Source organism: Narcine bancroftii, chromosome 7 (assembly GCF_036971445.1).
Source record: "Narcine bancroftii isolate sNarBan1 chromosome 7, sNarBan1.hap1, whole genome shotgun sequence".
NCBI lineage: Eukaryota > Metazoa > Chordata > Chondrichthyes > Torpediniformes > Narcinidae > Narcine > Narcine bancroftii.
Window position 1 is genome coordinate 151,018,651 of NC_091475.1, and position 22,048 is coordinate 151,040,698.

The window sequence follows — 22,048 nt, forward strand, 5'->3', positions numbered from 1 at the left end:
AGAGGGGTCAATATCTGAGTGGGCATATGAAGCAGGGGAATTGCATTGGGCACGGGAATAGGCTGAGGAGTTTGAAAGATTTTGTATTTACTGTGCATTACTGTACATTGTATTTTCTACAGTGTTCAATAAATGCAATGAGCACACCATTAATAATAAAAAAACTTTGGAAGTACATGGCACTTATACAGGTGAATTAGTGTTTGGCAAACTAATGAGGTTATGGCTGATTGATTCATTGAGTGAGATGAAGTTTAATAAATGGAGTACAGTAAAAAAAAAACTTGTTATCTGGGGTTCAAGAAACTGGAAGCCTCCAGTAACCATCAAAATAATTGTGGAAAATAAATAGGTAAAAAATACAGAAGTTTAAAATTGGGGCACCTCATTGGTAGTTTGCCAATCACGCATCACACAATTTCAAGCAACTGGAAATTTCACTTAACTGGCAAGCACCAATCCCCAAAGGTGCTGGATACCAGGGTTTTACTGTAAAATGGCATAGGATTTTCATAATTTCCTTCTAGGGTGCTTTGAACAGCTTCTGACATATTTTACCTAGGTGACTTCCCCAATTTCAGAAACGGTAAATCCCTTAATATTTACTCTTTATACTATTTATTCCTTAATTTCCTGCACATTTGCTCTTAACTGCCTCCCTTCATTGGTCCTTACATTTTACCCTGTTAGCCTCTGCATCCAGCACACATTTCTGTCAGCTTCAATGTGATCCCACCACCAGTCATAAATTCCCCTTCTAACCTCTTTATGCCTTCTGGAGAGACCACTCTCTTTGTGACTCTGATTCACTAATTTTTCCCACCCAATCCTCACCAAAATATCTAAATTGGCTCCCTCTGCCTTGTCCAACTTACCACTACCTGTCAAATGTATAAAAAATGAATCTCGTGGGCTAATTTTCTTTCTGAATAGATATGAATGATATAATAACCTGCAATATTTTTTCCAGTTCTTTTTGATGTATATGTTTTGTAATTGTGCAATGCCTAAATTCATATCTTGCAAGTATTAACAAAAAAACTAATGCAGTAATATTTTGGTGTTCCAGACATGGAAGTTATGAATCCTCTTATAGAGGTGACTCATACTTCAGAAGAAGTGTCAGATGAAGAACAGGAATCTGAACTAACAGGTTTACACTTGCAGAAAACTGGGCATGAACAGGGCATCTCGTAAGTTCATGTTACTTTCATTTACCTTTGTATTTTTCAATTTTAATGTCTTTAAGATTACTTTTTTTTATTCTGAAGGAAAATGTTATTGTATTCTAGGTTTACATTTCCTAACACTTTGAATCCTCAGTACCACACACATTAACTGGCCTTTTTCATATTTGTAAAAGATGCCCTCTAAATGGCTTCAAAATTAAAAAAAAAAGCATTTTGCTGTTTTGGGAATGATTTGAGGATATTATGTGAATATCCTCAAATCATTCCCAAGATGTCAAGATAATATTTTTTCTAACTTGTTTTAGTTTATGATTTTTAAACTACATTATGTAGTTATAATGCATGGTTTATGCAATATTCAAAAATCAAACTATGAAAGGTCATTAGTGAGGGAATATTTAGAAAATCAAATATTCAGTGGTCTCTGCAAATTCAGAGATGGTAGGTATTTAACAAATTTAAAATGATTGCTAATCTTGGAGAAAAATGGTATTTTCTAACTGGATGTTAAGACACTTTTGAGTTTTGTCTCTCACTCGATGGAAAATTTAACTCGATGTGAATATTGTAAGTATTTTTTAAGATTTCATTGAGCCCTCTTCCCCTAAACAAGTGGAGAAATGAGCCAGACTTGAAACATTTTAGATTCATAGACAACTGTGCTGAAAGATGACAGGTGAAAATGATTTTGCAGTGTTTTATTAAAAAATTGTCTCCAATGCTTTATTTAGGGCAAGGCAGTTCAAAATCAGAGCTAGTCATTGGGTTACTCGGTCTACCTTGGTTCATCCATGCATAAAGATTGAGCAATTTTTTAAAGTACAGAATGTGTTCCACAGAGAATAGTGCATGTGACAGTAGCCTTTGGCCCCTATTTATAGTTGAGTTGATGAGTCATGCAAAATGCTGGTTTTTGATAATGATAATGAGTTTATCTTGTGCAACATACTGTACATAAGCCCAAAAGTTCCTACTTGCTGCAGCTGGAGAGGTACTTTGTTTTAAAAAAAGCTATAAAGCAACCATATAATGCTAAATTGAATTTACAAAGATAATTATTACACACGAAAATATCAATAATATTGAGCTACCCTGGTGCATAAAAAGTGACAGGAAGAGTGCAGACAGTCCTTTTGTGGTCAGAGTGTAACAAGGGGAATTTCTGTTGGAAAGAAAGTGTTTTTGGACATAAATGTTGGTCTTCTGGCTTGTGCACTTTCTGTCTGAAGGCAGCAAAGGAAAAGGTTGTGACCAGGATGCTGGGGTCCTTTTACGGTGGCTACTTTCTTGAGGCAGCCTTGATGAAAGGTTCAAGCCTGAAATGTCAGTTTGTGGCGGCGCACATCAATACATAGGCAAACTGGTCCTGTGTGTCACGGCCACGATAGTGGGACAGCCGCTGTCAGGTTTTGGGAGTGCATTGTGGCCTTGGCTGCAGCGTGCGCTTTTCGGCAGTGTGGTAACGTCAATGCCGACGTGGGGCGAGGCTTGCGCCTGCCCTTAAATACACGCATGGGCATTCGCATAAAGTCAGTTGGAACTGAAACTCACACTGACCTTTGGTTTGCTTTCAATTGCAGTAGCTGTCGCTACAAGGTATGTATTTTTTTTATCTTTGCACAATAGAAGATACTGCCCTTTTGAGTTTCTCCAGCATTTTGTTTTTACTTTGATTACCTGGGTTTATTTGTACTCCTGGCGTACAAGCACCGGTGGGGAAGACAGCAAGAGTGCAGTCAAGGGGCATGGATTACCTGCAGCATTGCTTTGAATCGATGGACTGGACCATATTCAGGACCTTCCTCAGACCTGAATGAATATGCAACAGGCATCACAGACTTCAAGTCCTGCGTGGACGAGTGTGTGCCCATGTGCACATACTGGGAGTTACCCAACCGGAAGTCTTGGATGAATCAGAGCATTTGCATTCTGCTGAGGGTGAGATTAAGGGCGTTTGAGGCCGGAGATGCAGATCTCTTTTGGTCTAGGTACAACCTGCAGAAGACTAACTCTACAACAAAAAAGCAATTCCGGAGGAAGGTAGCGACAGATACACGCCAGCTATGTCAGAGAGTGCAGTCCATTACATCCTACAAAGTGAAGGTGAACACCATAGATGGCTGTGATGTTTCATTACTGGAAGAACTGAATGTCTATGCCCACTTTGAGAAGGAGGCCTCAACAGTGCCTATGAGAATTCCTGAAAAGGCTAAGGGCCTGTGATGTCTGTCTCTGAGGCCGTTATTAGAGCATCATTCAAGAGGGTCATCCCTCGCTAGGTGTCTGGCCCTGATAGCGTACCTGGCAAGGTGCTGAAAATCTTTGCCAACCAACTAGCCCGACCATTCATGAACATTTTCAATCTCTCATTGCTGTAGTTGGAGGTTCCTACCTGCTTCAAAGGGGCATCAATTATCCTATGGCCAAGAGGAGCAGTGAGATGCCTCAACGGCTGTCGTCCAATAGCACTAAGATCTGCTGTGATGAAATGCTTTAAGAGGTTGGTCATGGCCAGAATTAATACTTACCTAAACAGAGATCTGGACTCACTATAAAGCGCATATCGACGCAATCACTCCACAGTAGACAAAGTAAGCGCATATCGACGCAATCACTTCACAGTAGACAAAGTAAGCGCATATCGACGCAATCACTTCACAGTAGACAAAGTAAGCGCATATCGACGCAATCACTCCACAGTAGACAAAGTAAGGTCATATCGACGCAATCACTCCACAGTAGACAAAGTAAGCGCATATCGACGCAATCACTTCACAGTAGACAAAGTAAGCGCATATCGACGCAATCACTCCACAGTAGACAAAGTAAGGTCATATCGACGCAATCACTCCACAGTAGGCAAAGTATCATTGGCTCTCCATTCAGCTAGAAATCAGCAACTCGTACACATGGCTGCTCTTCATCGACTACAGCTCAACCTTCAATGCCATTATTCCCTCAGTGCTGGTTAGCAAGCTCCAAACTCTGGGCCTCTGAGCCCATCTCTGCAATTTGATCCTTGACTTCTTCATAGGAAGATCATTGTTTTGGCAATATTGTTTGATATTTCAAACAATATTGCCAAAACAGATGTTGGAACAAAATGTTGGCATGCTATTTTGACCAGTCTATGAAGTAGTATTCAGATAGGTAGCTAAGAGTTGTTTAAGATGTCTGAATGTGAAGAAATGTAGTGTAAGTTCATTTTGTTTTGGGGAAAGATAAATTTTTTACCAAATAGCTGTATTTAGGGCAAGGCATTTCAAGATCAGAGCTAGTCATTGGGTTATTCGATCTTTGAATCAAAGACTGCCACACGTAGGGTGAAAAAGTTGGGCTCGTCAGTGGATAATTAATCTGATATGTTTAATAAATGTTGAATTTGCATTATCCACTTGGTAATTACTGTGAAATAGAATGGCTGAACTTTTGATCTCATAACATTAGATCATATTTTTTGTTGATTAAATTTGCATAATATATTAAAACACTTATCAATCTCCTTGTTCAGACGAGATCGGGCGTTTTCAGGCTAGTATGGCCGTAGGCATCAATCTCCTTGTTTATGTTTTTGGGCTCTTCAGGTACATTCATAAATCTAGATGTTTAAATGGCTACTAGATGTGATTAGCTGAATTCTCTCAATATAACAAAGATCCCACTCCAAGTTATTGTTAAATTTATTGTGATGATGTTGGTCTGTTGTCAGTAACATTGGTAAATGATACTCATTTAACTCTTGTTTTACCAAAAATTGACATATTTTACCGGCATCTTATGAGGGATTGGGAACTTAGTTTGTATTTTTTTTAAAAAGGAAAAGAACAGGTTGCAAATTGAAAAAGCTGTGGTGGGTGGGTTGTGAGTGGAATTTATCTAAGGAACTTAAGGTATGAATAATTTCAGATGACTTCCCCAAAACAGCTCTTCAGTGAAAATTGACACAACTAATTGACATGGAAGATCTTGTACCATTTGTATTTTTAAAGAAAAGGGTGGTTTGTGGCAAACCAAGACAGACATTGAAAGTAAACTATGGGCAGGTCTCCTTAATTTGTACAAATGCCATAAACAGTTGGTGCATTGTGTCTGGAATTGGAGTAAATAACATGGAAGTTGCAATTACAGCTAGTAAATTATTAAAAGCTGTGTTGTCAGATTGTTAGCACGACAGCTGTAGTGGTGTAAAGGTAAAGGTTCTATTATTGTCACGGAATACTACATTTAGAATGTAACATGCATGAAATTCTTTAACTGTGTACTGTAAGGAAGATAGAAGCCCTTTTTCCATTGGCATCCCAGTTAATTGGCTGTACAGTCTCCTGGAATAGGAAGCTGTTTGTGCTGTTTCCACTGGGCCACCTTTAACTGAGACACTGACTGCTTTTCCACTGAACACAACTCATCTCTGGAGATCGAGAGTCTACCTTTGAATGGAATGGGTGGGTTTATCTTTTTCCACTGGTTTAATCAGCATGCTGGTGTCATCTGATGCCAGGGATATGATTAGGGGTAGAGGCCTTCAATCCCTGGTGTGATTTGACGCTGGAGTGCTGATTGCTTTCCTTTTTCTGAACTGGTTAATTCCTGGGACAAGGTGCCAGTGGAAAAGGGGCTAGAGGGTTACCACTTTGTCCTGAGCCCCTCACAGAAATGAGGCCTTAGCAAGGAACGAAATCGTGACCCCTGGTTTGCATGACCAACGCTCTAACCACTAAGCTATCAGAACCTGCACGGTATTTTAAAGTTTGTTGTATTTATTGTTATATTTTGCATATAATTTTGAAATATCGTGCTATAGTGTTTATAATATTTTACCTTGTTATTAAATTAGTACATGTATCCATTTCAATAAATTTAAAAAAAAATGTGAATTTGTTTCTTTGAATCTTGGAAAAGATCTCGCTTCAAAAATAAAGGTAATTTATTGTTTTCAAATGATGCGAGGCCATGCAAGACATTGTGTCAATTATTGTATTTATTTGTACCTGACTGCATGAATCTGCACTTCATTGATATTCTGCCTTCAAACCTGTACAGTACTAATTTATACAGCTCCTTGCTAGGTCTTTTAATGAAATCAACAAAGTCTAAACTAAATTATAAATGCAATTCAAATGACAATTACCTGATGCATTAAAATAAAAGATGATCAGTAATTGTGTTTTTGTTTATTTTTTGTTGTTGTAGATTCACACAAACGCTAATTCATTTATTGAAGGGAAATATTGGAACTGGACTCCTAGGTTTACCACTTGCAATTAAAAATGCAGGTCTTATGGTAAGATCTATGGTGTATTATCTAAAGAGAATGTTTTTGGAGAAATAATAATGGATTAGTCAAAAAGAACAATTTGCCAATTTTATTTCAATAATATTTGTATGTTTGCAGCCAAACTAAATAATGTTGGAGAATGCTTCCTAACTTTCCATGATATTCATAATTATTGTGCTAATTATTGTGTCAATTTACTCCTTTTTTAAAAAAAATCTAACCTAACATAATTTCAAGGTTCAAAAATGTAAATTGGAAATGTTGGAATGATCCAGTTTATCACAGTTGTAAAGAGTTTTGACCAAAAAATTAATGTAAAAGGAATTCCGTTTGAGATGGAATGATTTAAATGACATTCACTGTTTCATATGCAAGATTGCCATGTTAGGGATTTGTCTTCCACCTTTGTCAAAAGATTAATTATTTGAGGAGTTTAATGGCTTCAAAAAGTCAAATGTTGTTTACTGTTGAATTTGAGAACTTGATAATTGTATGGGAAAATAGATTAATTGACTTGAAATATATAATCTAGAATTACAGTAAGCCCCTATATCTCCAGGGCATATGTTGCAAGACCTCCAGTGGATGCCTGAAACCACGGATAGTACCGAACACTTTATTGGTTGGCGTAGCGATTAGTGCAATGCCTTTACAGTGGCAGCGATCTGGATTGGGATCCTGTCTGTAAGGAATTTGTATGTTTTCCCCGTGTCTGCATGGGTTTCCTCCAGGAGCTCCGGTTTCTTCCCTCCATTCAAAACATACTGGAGGTTGTAGGTTAATATGGATAAATAGGGTGTAAATTGGGTGGCATGGACTCGTGGGCTGAAACGGCCTGTTATCGGGCTGTATGTATAAATTCAAATATATACTATGTTTTTCCTCGACATACATGCCTATGATGGTTTAATTTATAAATTAGGCACAATAAGAAATTACAACAATAACTAATAATAAAATAGAACAATTGTAACAGTATTTTAAAAAAATTACTTGAAAAGAAGCACTGCATTACTGCAGCAGTCGATTTAATAACCAAGACAGCTATCAAGTGACAGATAGCTTATATAGCGTGGATGCTCTGGACAAAGGGATGATTTCAGTCCCAGGTTCAACGGCATGAAATTTCATCACACTACTCAGAACAGTATGTAATTTAAAACTTGAGAATAGTTTATTCTGAAATTTTCCATTTAATATTTTTGCACCGCACATAACTGAAACCACAGAAAGTGAAATCGTGGATAAGGGGAAACCACTGTATTTGAGAGCTTACAATTGCATTTGCAATTCACTGTATGGATGAGATGCATATTGATGAATTTACAAGCTACTTTTTCTTTCAGCTTGGACCAGTCAGCCTTGTTATTATGGGAATAGTGGCAATTCATTGTATGCACATTGTAGTGCGTTGTAGCCATCACTTCTGTCACAGGTAAAACCTTATTTCCTTTTAAGATGATCAGTTCTATTTTTTTCATGCTGTTTTGTTAATTTTGGAAGTTGTCCTATATTTGTTAAGGAGGCTGAAGGCTACACAGTTTATTATCGTTTTATCCCAGATCTTTGGGACCAGACATTTCATGGTATTTAGATTATTCTTGATTATGGAATTAAAATGGCAACTGTACAGATTCGTGCAAAACACAAGCCCTTTTGATGGAATGACATCGCATTGAAGCCGGATCAATGAGCAATGGCTGTCTTCTTTGCCCATAATTCCCCCACTCAGTTGGAACCACTCTGAGAAATCCCCAGATTTCTAGCTGCATGGGGGATTATGGGTTAACGAATACATTAAATAAGCCATTAATCCTGCATTTAAACAAAAAGTGCTCACTCTGCTGGGCTGTGCTGCATCCTTGCCTGCCTCCTTTCGGCCTGACTCGGCTGCTTTTGGGCTGCTTCCCATCATCTGGTGTCTTTGCTGCTGCTCAGCTATCAGAGGGCTGCCCATCGTCTGCTCCTCACTCAGTCCTGGCTGTTGCTGTTGTTGGGGCTCAGCCACTCCTCAACGTCACCTCAGATTCTCTCCCTCCAGCACTCCCTTCTCCTTGGCATTGGTTTGCTTCTCTCCTCCTTCCTCCTGGACTGTGGAGCTCAGCACCCATGTCCCTTTGCCTTCTGATCCTGGCGGCTCAGTGGACTTTGACTCTCCTTGCCCCCGCTGGGCCTTCATGCTCTTTGGCCCATGTTCTCTCCTCACTCTCTCTCTGCTAGTCCATGCTCTCCCTGCCCACTGCGCGCTGCTGCGCTCTCCCCACCCACAATTTTGGAATCACGGATAAAGGGATGAGGACCTTTATTAGTGTTTGACTGGTGCTGAGTGCCCTCCTATAATACTTCCAAATGTCCACCTTAATATGCCAGAGATCTATCGGAAGAGAAGCAGGGCTAATATTTCCATTCATTAAGCAACAGAAAAGTTAAAATAAGTTTTAAAATAGTGATTAAATACATAAAAATGCTGGAGGAGAAGTTGGCAAGTCTTGCAGCATCTATTGGGGGGGGGGGAGGGGGGGGTAAGATGTATAACAAATGTTTTGGACCTGAGGCCTTCTTCAAGGAATGAGCAAAAAATAGGTAGGAGCCTGAATAAAAGAACTAGGGGAGGGGGGAGCACAGGCTAATAGACAAAAGATGGTTATTGGACATGGATAAAAGGAGAGGAAAGGTGGGAATTGATCGGAGGATGGGTGGTTCTGACTGCAAAGCTGTAGGAAAGGAGACTGGGAGAGAGACAGGACTAGAGGCAAGGAGGGAAGGGGGAGGGAGATTAGGAAGTGCTCATAGAAATTGATGTTAATTTCATCTGGTTGGAGGGTGCCCAGTTGGAATATGAGGTATTGTTCCTTCAATTTGCAGGTAGTTTCAGTTTGGCAGTGCATGAGACCATGAACAGACATGTTGACATGGGAATGGGGCAGGGAAATTAAATGGGTTGCCTCTGCAAAATCTCTGCTCTTGCAGTGGACAGAGTGATGATGTTGAACTAAGCAAACTCCCAGTCTGTGTCATAGAAACATAGAAAATAGGTGTAGGAGTAGGCCATTTGGCCCTTTAAGCTTACACCACCATTCATTTTGATCATGGCTGATCATCTACTCAGTACCCTGTTCCAGCTCTCTCTCCATACCCCCGATTCCCACTAGTCACAAGTACTAAATCTAACTCTCTCTTAAATATAGCTATGGAACCGGCCTCAATCACTTCCTGTGGCAGAGAATTCCATAAGAAAAAATTCTTCCTCATCTCAGTCCTAAAGGACTTCCCCTTTATCCTTAAACTGTGACCCCTGGTACTAGACTTGCTCAACATTGGGAACAATTTTCCTGAATCTAGCCTGTCAAACCCTTTAAGAATTTTGAACGTTTCTATTAAATCTCCTCTTAATCATCTAAACTCCAGCGAGTACAAGCCCAGTCGTTCTAGCCTTTCTTCATATGCAAATCCTGCCATCCCTGGTATCAATCTGGTAAACCTTTTCTGCACTCTCTCCATGGCAATGATGTCCTTCCTCAGATAAGGAGACCAAAAACTGAACACAATACTCCAGGTGAGGTCTCACCAACTGCATCAATACCTCTGTGCTCTTGAACTCGAATCCTCTTGATATGAACGCCAACATACCATTCGCCTTTTTTACTGCTTACTGCACCTGCCTGCCCACTTTTAATGACTGATGCACCGCAACACCCAGGTCTCTTTGCATCTCCTCTTTTCCTAATTGGATACCATTAAGATAGTACTTAGCCCTCCCATTCTTTCCTCCAAAGTGGATAACCACACACATATCCACATTATATTGCATCTGCCATGCATTTGCCCACTCACCCAACCTGTCCAAGTCACCCTGCACACTCTTAACAGCCTCTACACATCCCACCCAGTTTTGTGTCGTCTCCAAACTTGGAAGTTCTGTTTTCTATTTCCTCATCTAAATCATTAATATATATCGTAAATAACTGGGGTCCCAGCACTGAGCCTTGTGGTACCCCCACTAGTAACTGACTGCCATTCCGAAAAGTACCTGTTTATTCCTACTCTTTGCTTCCTATCTGTCAGCCAATTCTCTATCTACCTCAATACCATATCCCCTATACCATGTGCCTTAAGTTTGTATAGTAATCTGCTGTGTGGGACCTTATCAAAAGCCTTCTGAAAATCCAGGTAAACCACATCTACTGGTTCTCCCCTATCCACTCTACTAGTTACATCCTCAAAAAATTCAATAAGATTAGTCAAACATGATTTTCCCTTCATAAAACCATGCTGGCTCTGACCAGTGAATTCACCACTTTCCAGATGTGCCGCAATCTCATCTTTAATAACTGACTCTAACATTTTCCCCATTACCGATGTCAAGCTAACCGGTCTATAATTCCCTGATTTCTCTTTCCCTCCCTTTTTAAAAAGTGGAGTTACATTAGCCACCCTCCAGTCCTCAGGAACTCCTCTAGAATCTAAAGAGGTTTGAAAATTTATCAACAATGCATCCATTATTTCATGGGCTACTTCCTTTAGCCCTCTGGGATACAGACCATCTGACCCTGGGGACTTGTCTGCCTTTAATCCCTTCAATTTATCCAACACAACCTCATAACTTACACTTATTTTTCCCAGTCCTTCCGTCACATTAGCCCCATGGTCCCCTATCATTTCCTGAAGATTATTCATATTTTCCCTAGTGAAGACTGAACTAGTTATTTAATTGGTCTGCCATGTCCTTGTTCCCCATTACCAATTCACCTGTTTCGGACTGCAAGGGACCCACATTACTCGTCTCTTTCTCTTTACATATCTATAAAAACTTTTGCAGTCATTTTTTATGTTCCCTGCCAACTTTCTCTCATAATCTCTTGCCTTTCCTGATTAATCCCTTTGTCTTCCTCTGTAGAACTCTGAATTTCTCCCAATCCTCTGGTATTCTGTCTTTCCTGGCTAGTCTATACGCTTCCTCTTTACACTTGATACTCTCCCTGATTTCCCTTGTTATCCAAGGATGTACTACCCTCCTTGAGTTATTCTTTTTCCAAACCGGGATGAACAAACACTGTATTTCATCCAGGTGATCCTTAAATGCTTGCCATTGCCTTTCTACAGTTAATCCTTTAGGTAACTTTGCCAATCTAACTTAATCAATTCGCATCTCATACCCTCAAAGTCACCCTTCTTTAAGTTCAGAACCTGAGTTATAGAATTAACCTGTCACTTTCCATCCTAATGTAAAATTCCACCATATTGTGGTCACTCTTGCTCAAAGGACTTTGCACAACAAGATTGTTAACTAACCCTTCCTCATTACTCAGAACCCAGCCTGTTCCCTCGTTGGTTCTTCAACTTACTGGGTTAGAAAATTATGTCTCTGATGTAGAGGAGACCCAATGGGAACACCGGAATCAGTAGCTGACTCCTGCAGATTCACAAGTGAAGGGCTGCTTCACTTGGAAGGACTGTTTAGACCTCCAAATGGTGGTGAGGGATGAGGTGTGGCTGCAAGTGTAGTACTTTCTTCAGTCACAAGAATAGGCCCCAAGGCAGGAGTGGATGAGGGGGGTCACAGAGGAGGTGGTTTCTGCGAAAGGCAGAGAGTTAAGGAGAGGGTAAGATCTATCTAGTAGTGAGATCACGTTGGAGACAGTGGAAATGGTGGAGGATGATGTGGTGGATGCAGAGGCTAGTGGGGTGGTAGGTGAGGTCAAGGGGAATCCTGTCCTTGTGCGTGTAGGGGGCCAGGGCAGATGTAAGCTGAGGGCTGAGCTGATGGGGAGTGGAGAGGAAGCCATGTTTTTTATTGGAGGACATTTTGGATATTTCCCATGGAAGACCTCATCCTGGGGGAAATGCAATGGAGATGAAGGAATTATGAGAAAGGAATGGAATCTTTACATGGTGTGGAGGTGTTGTCAAGGTAGTTGTGGGAGTGGATGGGCTTGTGGAAAATGACTGTCCAGAGGTTGTTTTCTGAGGTGGAAACAGAGAGATCGAGAGTGGGGAGAGTGTTGCTGGAGATGGACCAAGTGAATTTGAGTTTGGGGTGGAATTTGGTAGCAAGGTAGAAAAAGTCGACGAGCTCATCTTGGATACATGAGGCAGCACAGAAATAGTTGTCAATAAACAGGAGGAAGAGTTGAGGAGCCGAGCTTGTAGGCTTGTCGCATGTATTGCTCCAAATAGCCAATAAAAAGGAAGGTGGAGCTGAGGCCCATATCGGTATCTAGTGATTAAAATGTTCATAATATGTTTGTGATAGAAGTGGGAGATGGTGGAAAGGGGTAACCAAGGCAGATGAAAGAGGAGATTAAAATTGTTAGAAAATAACAAATGGTATCTCCATGGGACTAAATGTTAGCTTTTATGTATTTTATTGAAACCTGTCTCCTGGTTTGCATTGTTGACTGCAGTCAAAGTGGATACATTTTTGCTTCTGTGAAGCAAACCTGACTAAACATTTTTTGTGCTTGTGATAGTGCTATTTTGAAATACTGTGATTCAGTTGTAAAAATGCATTTTTAAAATATATGGTGATCTCTTTATTTTGGAATTTTTTTTATGAACAGATTTAAAAAACACGGTCTGAGTTATGGTGACACAGTCACATTTGCAATGGAGTATGGACCATTCTCTTGTCTTCGAAGCAAAGCTCCATTGGGAAGGTAAAATTGGCAATATCAATAGTTAATAATGACTTTGATGTTCCACAAAAAGTACTGGAACACTTGCTTTGGTTTGGAAATACTGACACCTTGTAATTGATATAATCTTTTGATAAATGTTAATATTTAAAAATATGGAAGGAGAGTTATGATGCAATACACAAGTGTATTGCATTTTGACAATGGGGTTAGGCCCTGAAATGTTGGTTTTATCCCTTTGCTTCCCATATGTGCTGCGTGACCTACTGAGTTTCTCCAGCACTTGTCTGTATTCACAACAATCACAGTAGCTGGAGACTTTCCTGTTTAACTTCATTCAAAGGAGAGTTGTTAGCACTGTGGCCTCTTTGGCTTAGAGACCTGGTTTGATCCTGATCTTGGATGTTGTCTGTGTGGTTTTCACATTCTCCCTCTGACTGTGGGTCTTGTCTAGTTGCTTTGCTTTCCAGAGTCGTGTTTGGATGCTATAAATTGTCCCTAACGTGGGTGGATGACAGGAGAGCCAGAAGTTTCCCCATGTTGAGAGTCCAATATGTTACATGAAAATAAGTGGAGGAATGGCAGTGATGAAATTAATCTTTGAAATTAATATGAAGAATATGGTGCATTTCCTACAGATTTCTTATGGTTGCCATGCTAATATCTGAATTAACTTGGTAGGTAATAGAACTACGAAAAGCACACTTATCCTTAATGAGCATTTAAATTTTTTTTCCATACCTTGATTAAGGGCTCAAGACTGAAATGTCATTTATGTATTTTTAACTTTTCTATATAAAGGACACGAGGTGCTTTCAAATTGCAGTACCCAGGAAGCTCTCCTGGGACCTGGGTGTGATAACTGGGCTGTGGGTGCAGGATGCACCTTTCAAATCGCAGCCAGACCTACCTGGTAAATCACCAACCCAACGATTTAAGGGGGATCCTGTCCCCGCAATGATGTGGTGAATGATGTGTCAAGCACTCGGGAAGTATCAGCCTTTAGTCGCGCTCCCCCCCCACCCCCCCCCCCAAGCGACATGCCACTGCCACGAACGGGGTTAGGGGGTTCACGATGATGGCTCAATGTGGGAGTACAGGAGCAATGACTGTCTTCCTTACCCTTAATCCCCCCATGCTGCTGGAACCGCTCTGTTATCTACTGGTCTTGTCCTGGGTGGGGGGGGGTGGTGAAGTGAGACCTGTCATTTGTGAACAATTATTTAAAAGCTAAATGCTGTGAGGAAATATGTTTGGAAATGTAAAATTTTTATAATTTGGATGCAGGATATATATTAAATTGAATTTAGTCTGATATTATTGAAACAAATACCATTTCCAAACTCTTTTTCATATTGTATTTCTGTGAGGTTTGTTCATGCATTCATTTTTGAGGGCTGACATCACAGATGAGGCCAGCATAGGAATAGGCCATCTGGCCTGTCGAACCTGCTCCATCATTCAATAAGATCATGGCCGATCTATTAATTGACTTAACTCCACCTACCTGCCTTTTCCCATATCACTTAATTCCTTTTTTATGTAAAAATATATATCTAATTGAACCTTAAATATGTTAATGAAGTAGCCTCAACTGCTTCCCTGGGCAGAAAATTCCATAAATTCACAACTCTGTAGGGGAAAAACAGTTATTCCTCATCTCTGTCTTAAATCTTCTCCCCTGAATCTTGAGGCAGTATCCCTTAGTTCTGGTCTCACCTACCAGTGAAAACAATTTTCCTGCCTCTATCTTATCCCTTTCATAATTTTATGTTTCTATAAGATCTCCTCTAATTCTTCTGAATTCGAGAGTATAATCGTAGACGATTTTGTCTTTTCTTGTAAGTCAACCTCCTCATCTCCGGGATCAACCTGGTGAACCTTCTCTGGACTGCCTTCAAGGCCAGTATATCCTTCCTTAAGTGTGGAGACCAGAACTGCATACAGTACTCCATATGTGGCCTCACTAGTATCTTGTACAGTTGCAGCATGACCTCCCTGCTGTTGAATTCAATTCCTCTAGTGAAGAAGGCCAACATTCCATTTGTCTTCTTAATAAACTGTTGTACCTGCAACCCAACTTTTTGGAATTCATTCACAAGTGCTCCTAAATCCTTCTGCACTATAGCATGCTGCAGTTTTTCACTATTTAAATAATAATCTGCTCTTCTATTTTTTTCTGCTAAAGTGGATGACCTTGCATTTACTAACACTGTACTCCATCTGCCAGACCTTTGTCCACTCACCTAACTTAATTATAACCTTCTGCAGCCTCTCCACATCCTCTGTACAATTTACTTTTCTTCTCAATTTAGTATAATCCGCAAACTTGGCTACACTACACTCCGTCCCCTCTTCCAAATAATCAGTGTAAGTTCTACAGTTAATGGCAGGATTCTTAGGATCATTTATGTATAGATGGATTTTTGGGTGCAAATCATAGGTCCCCAAAAGTGGTAATGCAAGTGGAAAAGGTGGATAAAGAAGGCTTGTGGCATGCTTGCTTCCATCGATCAGGGCATGGAATATAAAAGTTAGGAAGTCATGTAGGCCACATTTGAATTATTGTCACCACAATGCAGGCAGTCTGTACAGATTTTAATGAGGGTATATAAGAGTTCACTATCATGTTGCCTGGAGTGGAGAATATTAGTTACAGAAAGAAGTTGGACAAACTTGGATTGTTTTCTCTGGTGTATCAAAGGCTGAGGATGACAATAAAAGTGTACAAAATTGAGAGAGGTTTAGATAGCAGAAGGTAGTCTTTCTTCCCCTGGTTGGAAATGTCAAATGCTAGTAGGGAGAGGTTTAAAGTGAGAGGGGGAAACTTTAATTGAGATTTGTGAGGCAGGCCACAGGTTCTTGGAATACTCTGCCAGAGGACATGGCAAAAGACAATACAGGCAGTCCCTGGGTTACAAATATCCAACTTGCGGACAACTCGTACTTAGGAACAGACTACGTATGGCTTCAGTGGTTTGTTGGCTCGAGGAAGTAGAACGCTGTCTACTATTTTCAGTTGGATCATGTTGCCTCCCTTGATGCCTACTTCCAGAAATTGACTCCAGTAGATTTATGTGTTTATACTGTAAACTAAGACAAACATTTGACTAACTGAAGCTAAATAAGAATCGTATGCACCTGTTCTGACTTGCCTACAAATTCAACTTAAAGACAGACTTAGGAATGGATCTCGTTTGTAACCCGACGCCTGTCTGTATATTGTAACATTTAAGGATGTGTGAACAGGGAGGAAATAGAAAGACAGTGTGCAGGCAGATTGTATTCATTAGATTGCATAATTTTCTGTACAGGCTGAAGGGCATATTCCTGTGCTGTACTGTTCATGTTCTTATTTTTTCCAAGGTTTGTTGTATTCTTTGATATTGTTGGAGGATAGTGCTGGCTAAAAGGGCAGGGAGATGGAAGATGTCTTGCTTTGCAAATCTATTTTCTTGTCAGCTTCATGAAGAAGTTGACCATGACTCAAAGTTGATGGCTACAGAAAAAAAAAGTTCTTTAGTTCATGTGTAGCAGAACTAATTAGACATGTCATGTTTGAAGAATTAATGGAAGTTTTCTGTGGGTGTGATCTAAATATGAAGCTGGAAAGTTAGGCGTTGTATGCTATTTTCACATACATTCCTGGTTCCCTGTACCAACTGGGGTGTGGGTCTCTACAAGTACTGATCTATTGCAGTACTATGACTCAGCTTCAGTGTAATGCACACCTTACCTGCGACACTTCTAGCAATGTCCACAGTAGCGACATGAAGTGGAGTAATGTCTGTGTCTTGGGCTGCGAGGCAGAGACGGAGAAATGTGCTTTGCGTCGATGTTTGATACATTTCTGATCTGGGCACCTAGCCAATAATGACCCCAGGTAATTTAAATGAGCCAACGGTAAGGCGTTCATTAATGGGTGGCCGGAGTCCAACCTTGATTGACAGGTGATGTGACTTCTGAATAAGTTTCAGACAATATTCCAGACCGGCAAGGAGGCTACGCTTTCCTCCAAAATCCACCTATAATAATTGCACAGTTAGAACTGCTATTTACATGGTCAATTTTTAAATTAATTTAGGCAATTTGGGTGATGCTGAAAAGGTCAGCATTGGTTGCCCATCTAATTGTCCAAAGGGGTACATGAAGCATATTCCTTAGCATTATATAATGAAAGGCATTCAAGATCTTTCAGAAACTTATTACTGCTCTTCCGACATTACATAAATTATCAAACTGATATTTGTGGAATCATGTTAGATAATATATATTGCCATTTTTCTCAATGTAACATTTGTATTTTCAGTATTTATTGATGTGCAACTTTCTCTTTAGGATGACTGTAGAATTTTTCCTCATCATTACACAGCTGGGATTTTGCTCTGTTTATTTTGTTTTCCTTGCTGCTAACATGAAACAGGTGAGTTTCTAATGGTTAAAATCGTTCTGAACGAATGAAAATGATGGCTCATTTATTTCCCGTGAAAGGTTTTAGATTGAACACTCCTTTCATAGTACATTCTTTACGTGGGAAAAATAAACTTTTTTCTTCTTTAGAATATCACTTTTACTTATTTTTGCTTTAACAAGAAGCATTAAAATAACCTTTTTTGAGAATGTTCAAAGCATACAATCAAAAGTTTAATAAAAGGAGAAAGAGAGAGATTATGAGCATAGCCAAAAGAACTTCCCCCTTTCTATAGCAAAGGTTTTGTAAAAATCTGCTGATCTTTTCCCCTTCCCTAAAGAAATTGGCAAAGTTGTTTTGATGGCAGATCAAATTGAAATATAGTTAGATTTCAGATATTTTGTCACAGTACATAAATGATATCTCATACCACCTTCAGATTCCTTTATCTTATGGGTGCGGAAGAATTACCACTAATAGATAAAAATAAATTGTATACACTGTAAACATGTAAATAAATTAAAGAACTGTAAACAGTGGTTATCTCAAATCTGAACTCCCTTTAAAATTTTAGATTATTTTTAACCAAAAAGCACAGTATGTTAATGCTGCAAAATTGAGTATGTCATTGTTGTCTTAATCAGATTTCAAAATTTAAAAGATAGGCAAAAAAGCTCAAATTAAAGAGAAATGCAGTATAATGTGGAAATTTTGGGAGAAATTAGTTTTAAAAATACTGGAACATGTAATGTGTTGGTGCCAGAGGAAACTGGATGTCCTTGTATATGAATTGCCAAAAGTTAACATGCAAGTGCAGTGTGCGATTAGAAAGGCAAACTACTGATTGTATTTCAAGAGGATTTGAGTACAAAATATGTCTATCTGCTGTTTTGTATAAGCACCATGTATACACAAAGTAGAATATTATGTTCAGGTCTGGTCTCATCACTTCCAATAGAGGGAGTGCAATGAAAGTGGATCAATTTAATTTTTGGCATGGATAATTGTGCTATGAAGCAGACTGGGTCTAATTCTCTTGTGCACGAGAATGAGAGGTGATCTCTTTAAAATGCACTAAAGCTTTATGTGGCTTGACAGGGTAGAAGATACTTCCCTTAGCTCTGACATCAAGAACAAAGAGACATAGTCCAAAAATGAATCGTTAACCATTCAGGATTAAGATAAGATCACCTTGAGGGTTACAAATCTTTGCAATTCTTTGTCTAAGAAGGCTGTAAAGACTGTAGTTGACAGATTTTTGGGGCAATTAAGGGATATGAGGCAAGTGCTCAGTTAAATGAGCAGACATAAAGGGCCAGTTTGTTATTGGCTATTGGAGGTCAGAATTTAATTGCCAAAACATCAGTTTTCTTCATGCAATTAGGTACGGGAGAAAAGCAGCAAAGGACAAACTCTATTGATGTTTTCTGAAAATGCAAGTATATAGTTAGCCAGATTTAGAAGCCTTAGTAAATCATCACTGGACAGAGAAATTTACCACAATAAATCCAAGGATAATTTTGAATAGTTTTATTATCTCTTCAAGTATATTGATTGATGAAAGCATCACATTTAACTTCAGGTATTAGAAACTAGTGAATGTTTAAGTGAGAGTATTTTGGACAAATGGTGAATGAACTATAAGTATGGAAATTATTTAAGCTTGTATCTTGAAGTCTCTTGTTGATTAGCTTCAGCAGTTTTCTGCGCCACACTAATTTTTGATGTTTATTCAGAAATCCCTTAGACTTGGCATAGAAATTCAATCACGAATGCTGTTATTCGTGGATGTTTAAAAAGGTGCATGTTCACATTTTTATAATTACTGAAATATTTTATTCCACATGCATTGCTATTTAAAATAAACCTTGCAGTTTTTGTGTCCTGCTTCTCACAATTTTGCCCATTCTAAATCCTGTTGTAGACTTGGAAAGATAAAACAGTCTGTACTTTCATCATCTATTTCATCCTTAACGACAGTAGTACTGTCATATATCATTGTTTTTGATACATCTTTTAATGCAGAGGACTTTCACTATGTTACTTTCCCATACTTTTCTCCTTGGCATTCTGCAATAAATAAAGCATGTAAAAATGAGGGCAGAATGACAACAGCAGATTGGTACAAAATTTTCTTTACTCATTCATTGATCCCTTGGTTTGAAGATGACACATTATTTTGGTTGTCATTGTTATTTCTTCTGAATGGATAAAATACATGACACTATCAGTTTAATAAAGTATGTAGGCCTAATTGTGCTAAAGTACTTGAGATAAAAGATAAAAGCCAAAATCATAATATCAGCTTTTCAAACCTGTAAACAGCTCTCTCTGGTGCTAGGATAATTTGAAGTAGCTTCAAATGTGAAATTTCATTAAACCATAAAACATCTGAGAAAGCAAAATTTGTTTTTTTTTGTATTTGGACGAAAGTTTTTATTTGTCCTGGTTATTTTAGACTGTCATAATTGTCAAATTAATCATAAATTTGGAGATCCAAGTTGTTTCATGCTTACACAAAGTCTCTATTTTTGGGAACATTGGAAAATGGAAAAAAGTAATCCTTTCATTAAGCTTACAGGGTATTGATTTTTTTTTAATTATTGCACACCAATTAACCCTTTTTGTTAACATTCACAGTACATTTCAAGTTGCTGCAATCAATTTTATTATTGTCAACATTTTGACTGTTTCACCTCTCATTTCCACTTTAAATCCTTATGTTTTTGTTTCATTGTTGGGTTTTGTTTTAGTTTAGGAATTATCTATCTGTTGTTTCTGATGGTGTTGGTATCCACAGCAGACCTGATGTGTGAGAGTAATAGTTCTGTTGCTTGTTTTCCACAGCTAGTCGAAGGCTTCCTGAGGAATCATTCAAGTTACAATGACCTAAACATCACCAAAAATCTGCAGTCCCACAGTGAAGACTGGAATGTCGATGCAAGGATTTACATGCTGAGCTTGCTTCCTTTTTTTATCTGCTTTGTGTTTATTCGTGATCTGAAGTACCTTGCAGTATTTTCTTTCTTGGCAAATCTTTCAATGGCTGCCAGTCTAATAATCATCTATCAGTATATTATTAGGGTAAGTTTAATGTACAGAAAAATGTGTTCATAATTCTTTCTACAGGTTTTTAGCCTTTGTCTTTTTAACTTAGTTACTTGCAAAAGATTTGTGGATTGTAGCCTTCAAACCGATAAACTTACTCCCTCCATTTAAAAAAAAAACTAATAATTAGAGGCTTTTGATACCTGAGAAACTGTATGTAGGATCAGAATCATCTGTTGCCATCGAATTTAGATAATAGAAAATCTCTATTTTGTTACCTGCTTTGGGTAATAAATCTCCACCAAAATCTCCCAAGTTGAATTTTTCATTTTCCTCTCGGATTGTGTTTCAAATTTCTATGATTCTTAAGCAGTGCTCTGTAATATTACTGCTGGGCAGCTGGTCTAATTTTAAAGGTTTATGCTACTCTTTATATCTCTCGTATAATTTTTTTTTCTCTCCCTTTCAATTATACTTAACCTAAAACTAGAGAGCATAGATTTTAAGGTCAACGAAGGATTTAAAAGGGGCCTGAGCAGCAACCTTTTCATACAGAGGGTGCTGGAGCTATGGAAAAAGCTGCCAAAGGAAGATGAAGAAATGGGGACAATTACAAGGCAAATGAAACCAGCGCAGGTAGAAATTTGATTGGTATGGACAATTTAGGTTGAAGTGCCAGTTTCCATGCTGAGTAGCTCTGTGACTCAAAGGAATATATAACTTGTGTAATGGTCTTGGAGACTATTCCCTTGTACTATTCTGGAGAATGTGTTGCACTTAGTGTATTATGCCTTGCATGTGCGTAAATGAATTCCATGAAAATTTGTTGCATGCTGATTTTGGTTTCATGTTGCTTTCAGGTGCAAGTCTGCTTAAGTAGGCAGATAATTTTATTTTAAGTGTGTGTGCTTGCCATCATGCAAAACAATGTAATTAGTCTTTTGTTTGCAATTTGACTATTCCCTCTACAGTTGTGTATTTTTAGTTGGGGGGAGAAAAGGTCATTAAAGAGCACAGTATTTTCTAAGCAATTGAGTGATCTGTTTGCATAGCAAACTAGGTAATGGATAAAAAGTATTGGGAATATGTGATAACTGTGGTGGTGGTTTGGGGGCGGGGGGCGGGAGTTATTTGGAGTTTGATTTGGTCTTTCCCTTTCTTTCAGTGGTCTTAGTTTCAGAACTGTTTTAGATTCACTGAAGGTTGATGCATTTTAAAATTGCAAATGCTCAGATTAAAATCAGGATTTGCTTTTTGTAACCATTTTAATTGCTGGCCAGTAAAGTTAAGAAAATGAAGCTCCTCCTTAATTTCTACCAATAGGGTTTTTTTTTTTGCAGAGTGGGATCTGTTTTGGCTTCACTACGATCACTTTGCGTGGCCATACACATTCCTTTACAGTTCTGCAATGACTGCTGATGTTCAATTGCAAAACAATTGAATATAATTTTAATACTAGCCTGTATAGAACAAGTTCTAATATTTTTTG

General features: G+C 38.8%; 1 protein-coding gene across 8 annotated transcripts in view; it reads left to right on the forward strand.

Annotated features, from left to right (window-relative positions):
• slc36a4 (solute carrier family 36 member 4) overlaps positions 1-22,048 on the forward strand; it is a 156,178-nt gene that overhangs the window by 26,149 nt on the left and 107,981 nt on the right. For 6 of the 8 annotated variants that reach the window (XR_011342097.1, XM_069890840.1, XM_069890841.1 and 3 more), the window contains 7 exons: positions 1,070-1,193; positions 6,381-6,471; positions 7,812-7,900; positions 13,026-13,121; positions 13,739-13,777; positions 17,439-17,523; positions 20,359-20,595. Coding sequence is in view for 7 of the 8 variants with exons in the window: in XM_069890840.1 (XP_069746941.1) it covers positions 1,070-1,193; positions 6,381-6,471; positions 7,812-7,900; positions 13,026-13,121; positions 13,739-13,777; positions 17,439-17,523; positions 20,359-20,595 (761 nt within the window). In the remaining variant the exon portion in view is untranslated. Of the gene's footprint in view, positions 1-1,069; positions 1,194-3,614; positions 3,691-6,380; positions 6,472-7,811; positions 7,901-13,025; positions 13,122-13,738; positions 13,778-17,438; positions 17,524-20,358; positions 20,596-22,048 lie in introns of those variants that run through there. The other 2 variants (XM_069890844.1, XM_069890843.1) reach the window with 2 other exon arrangements.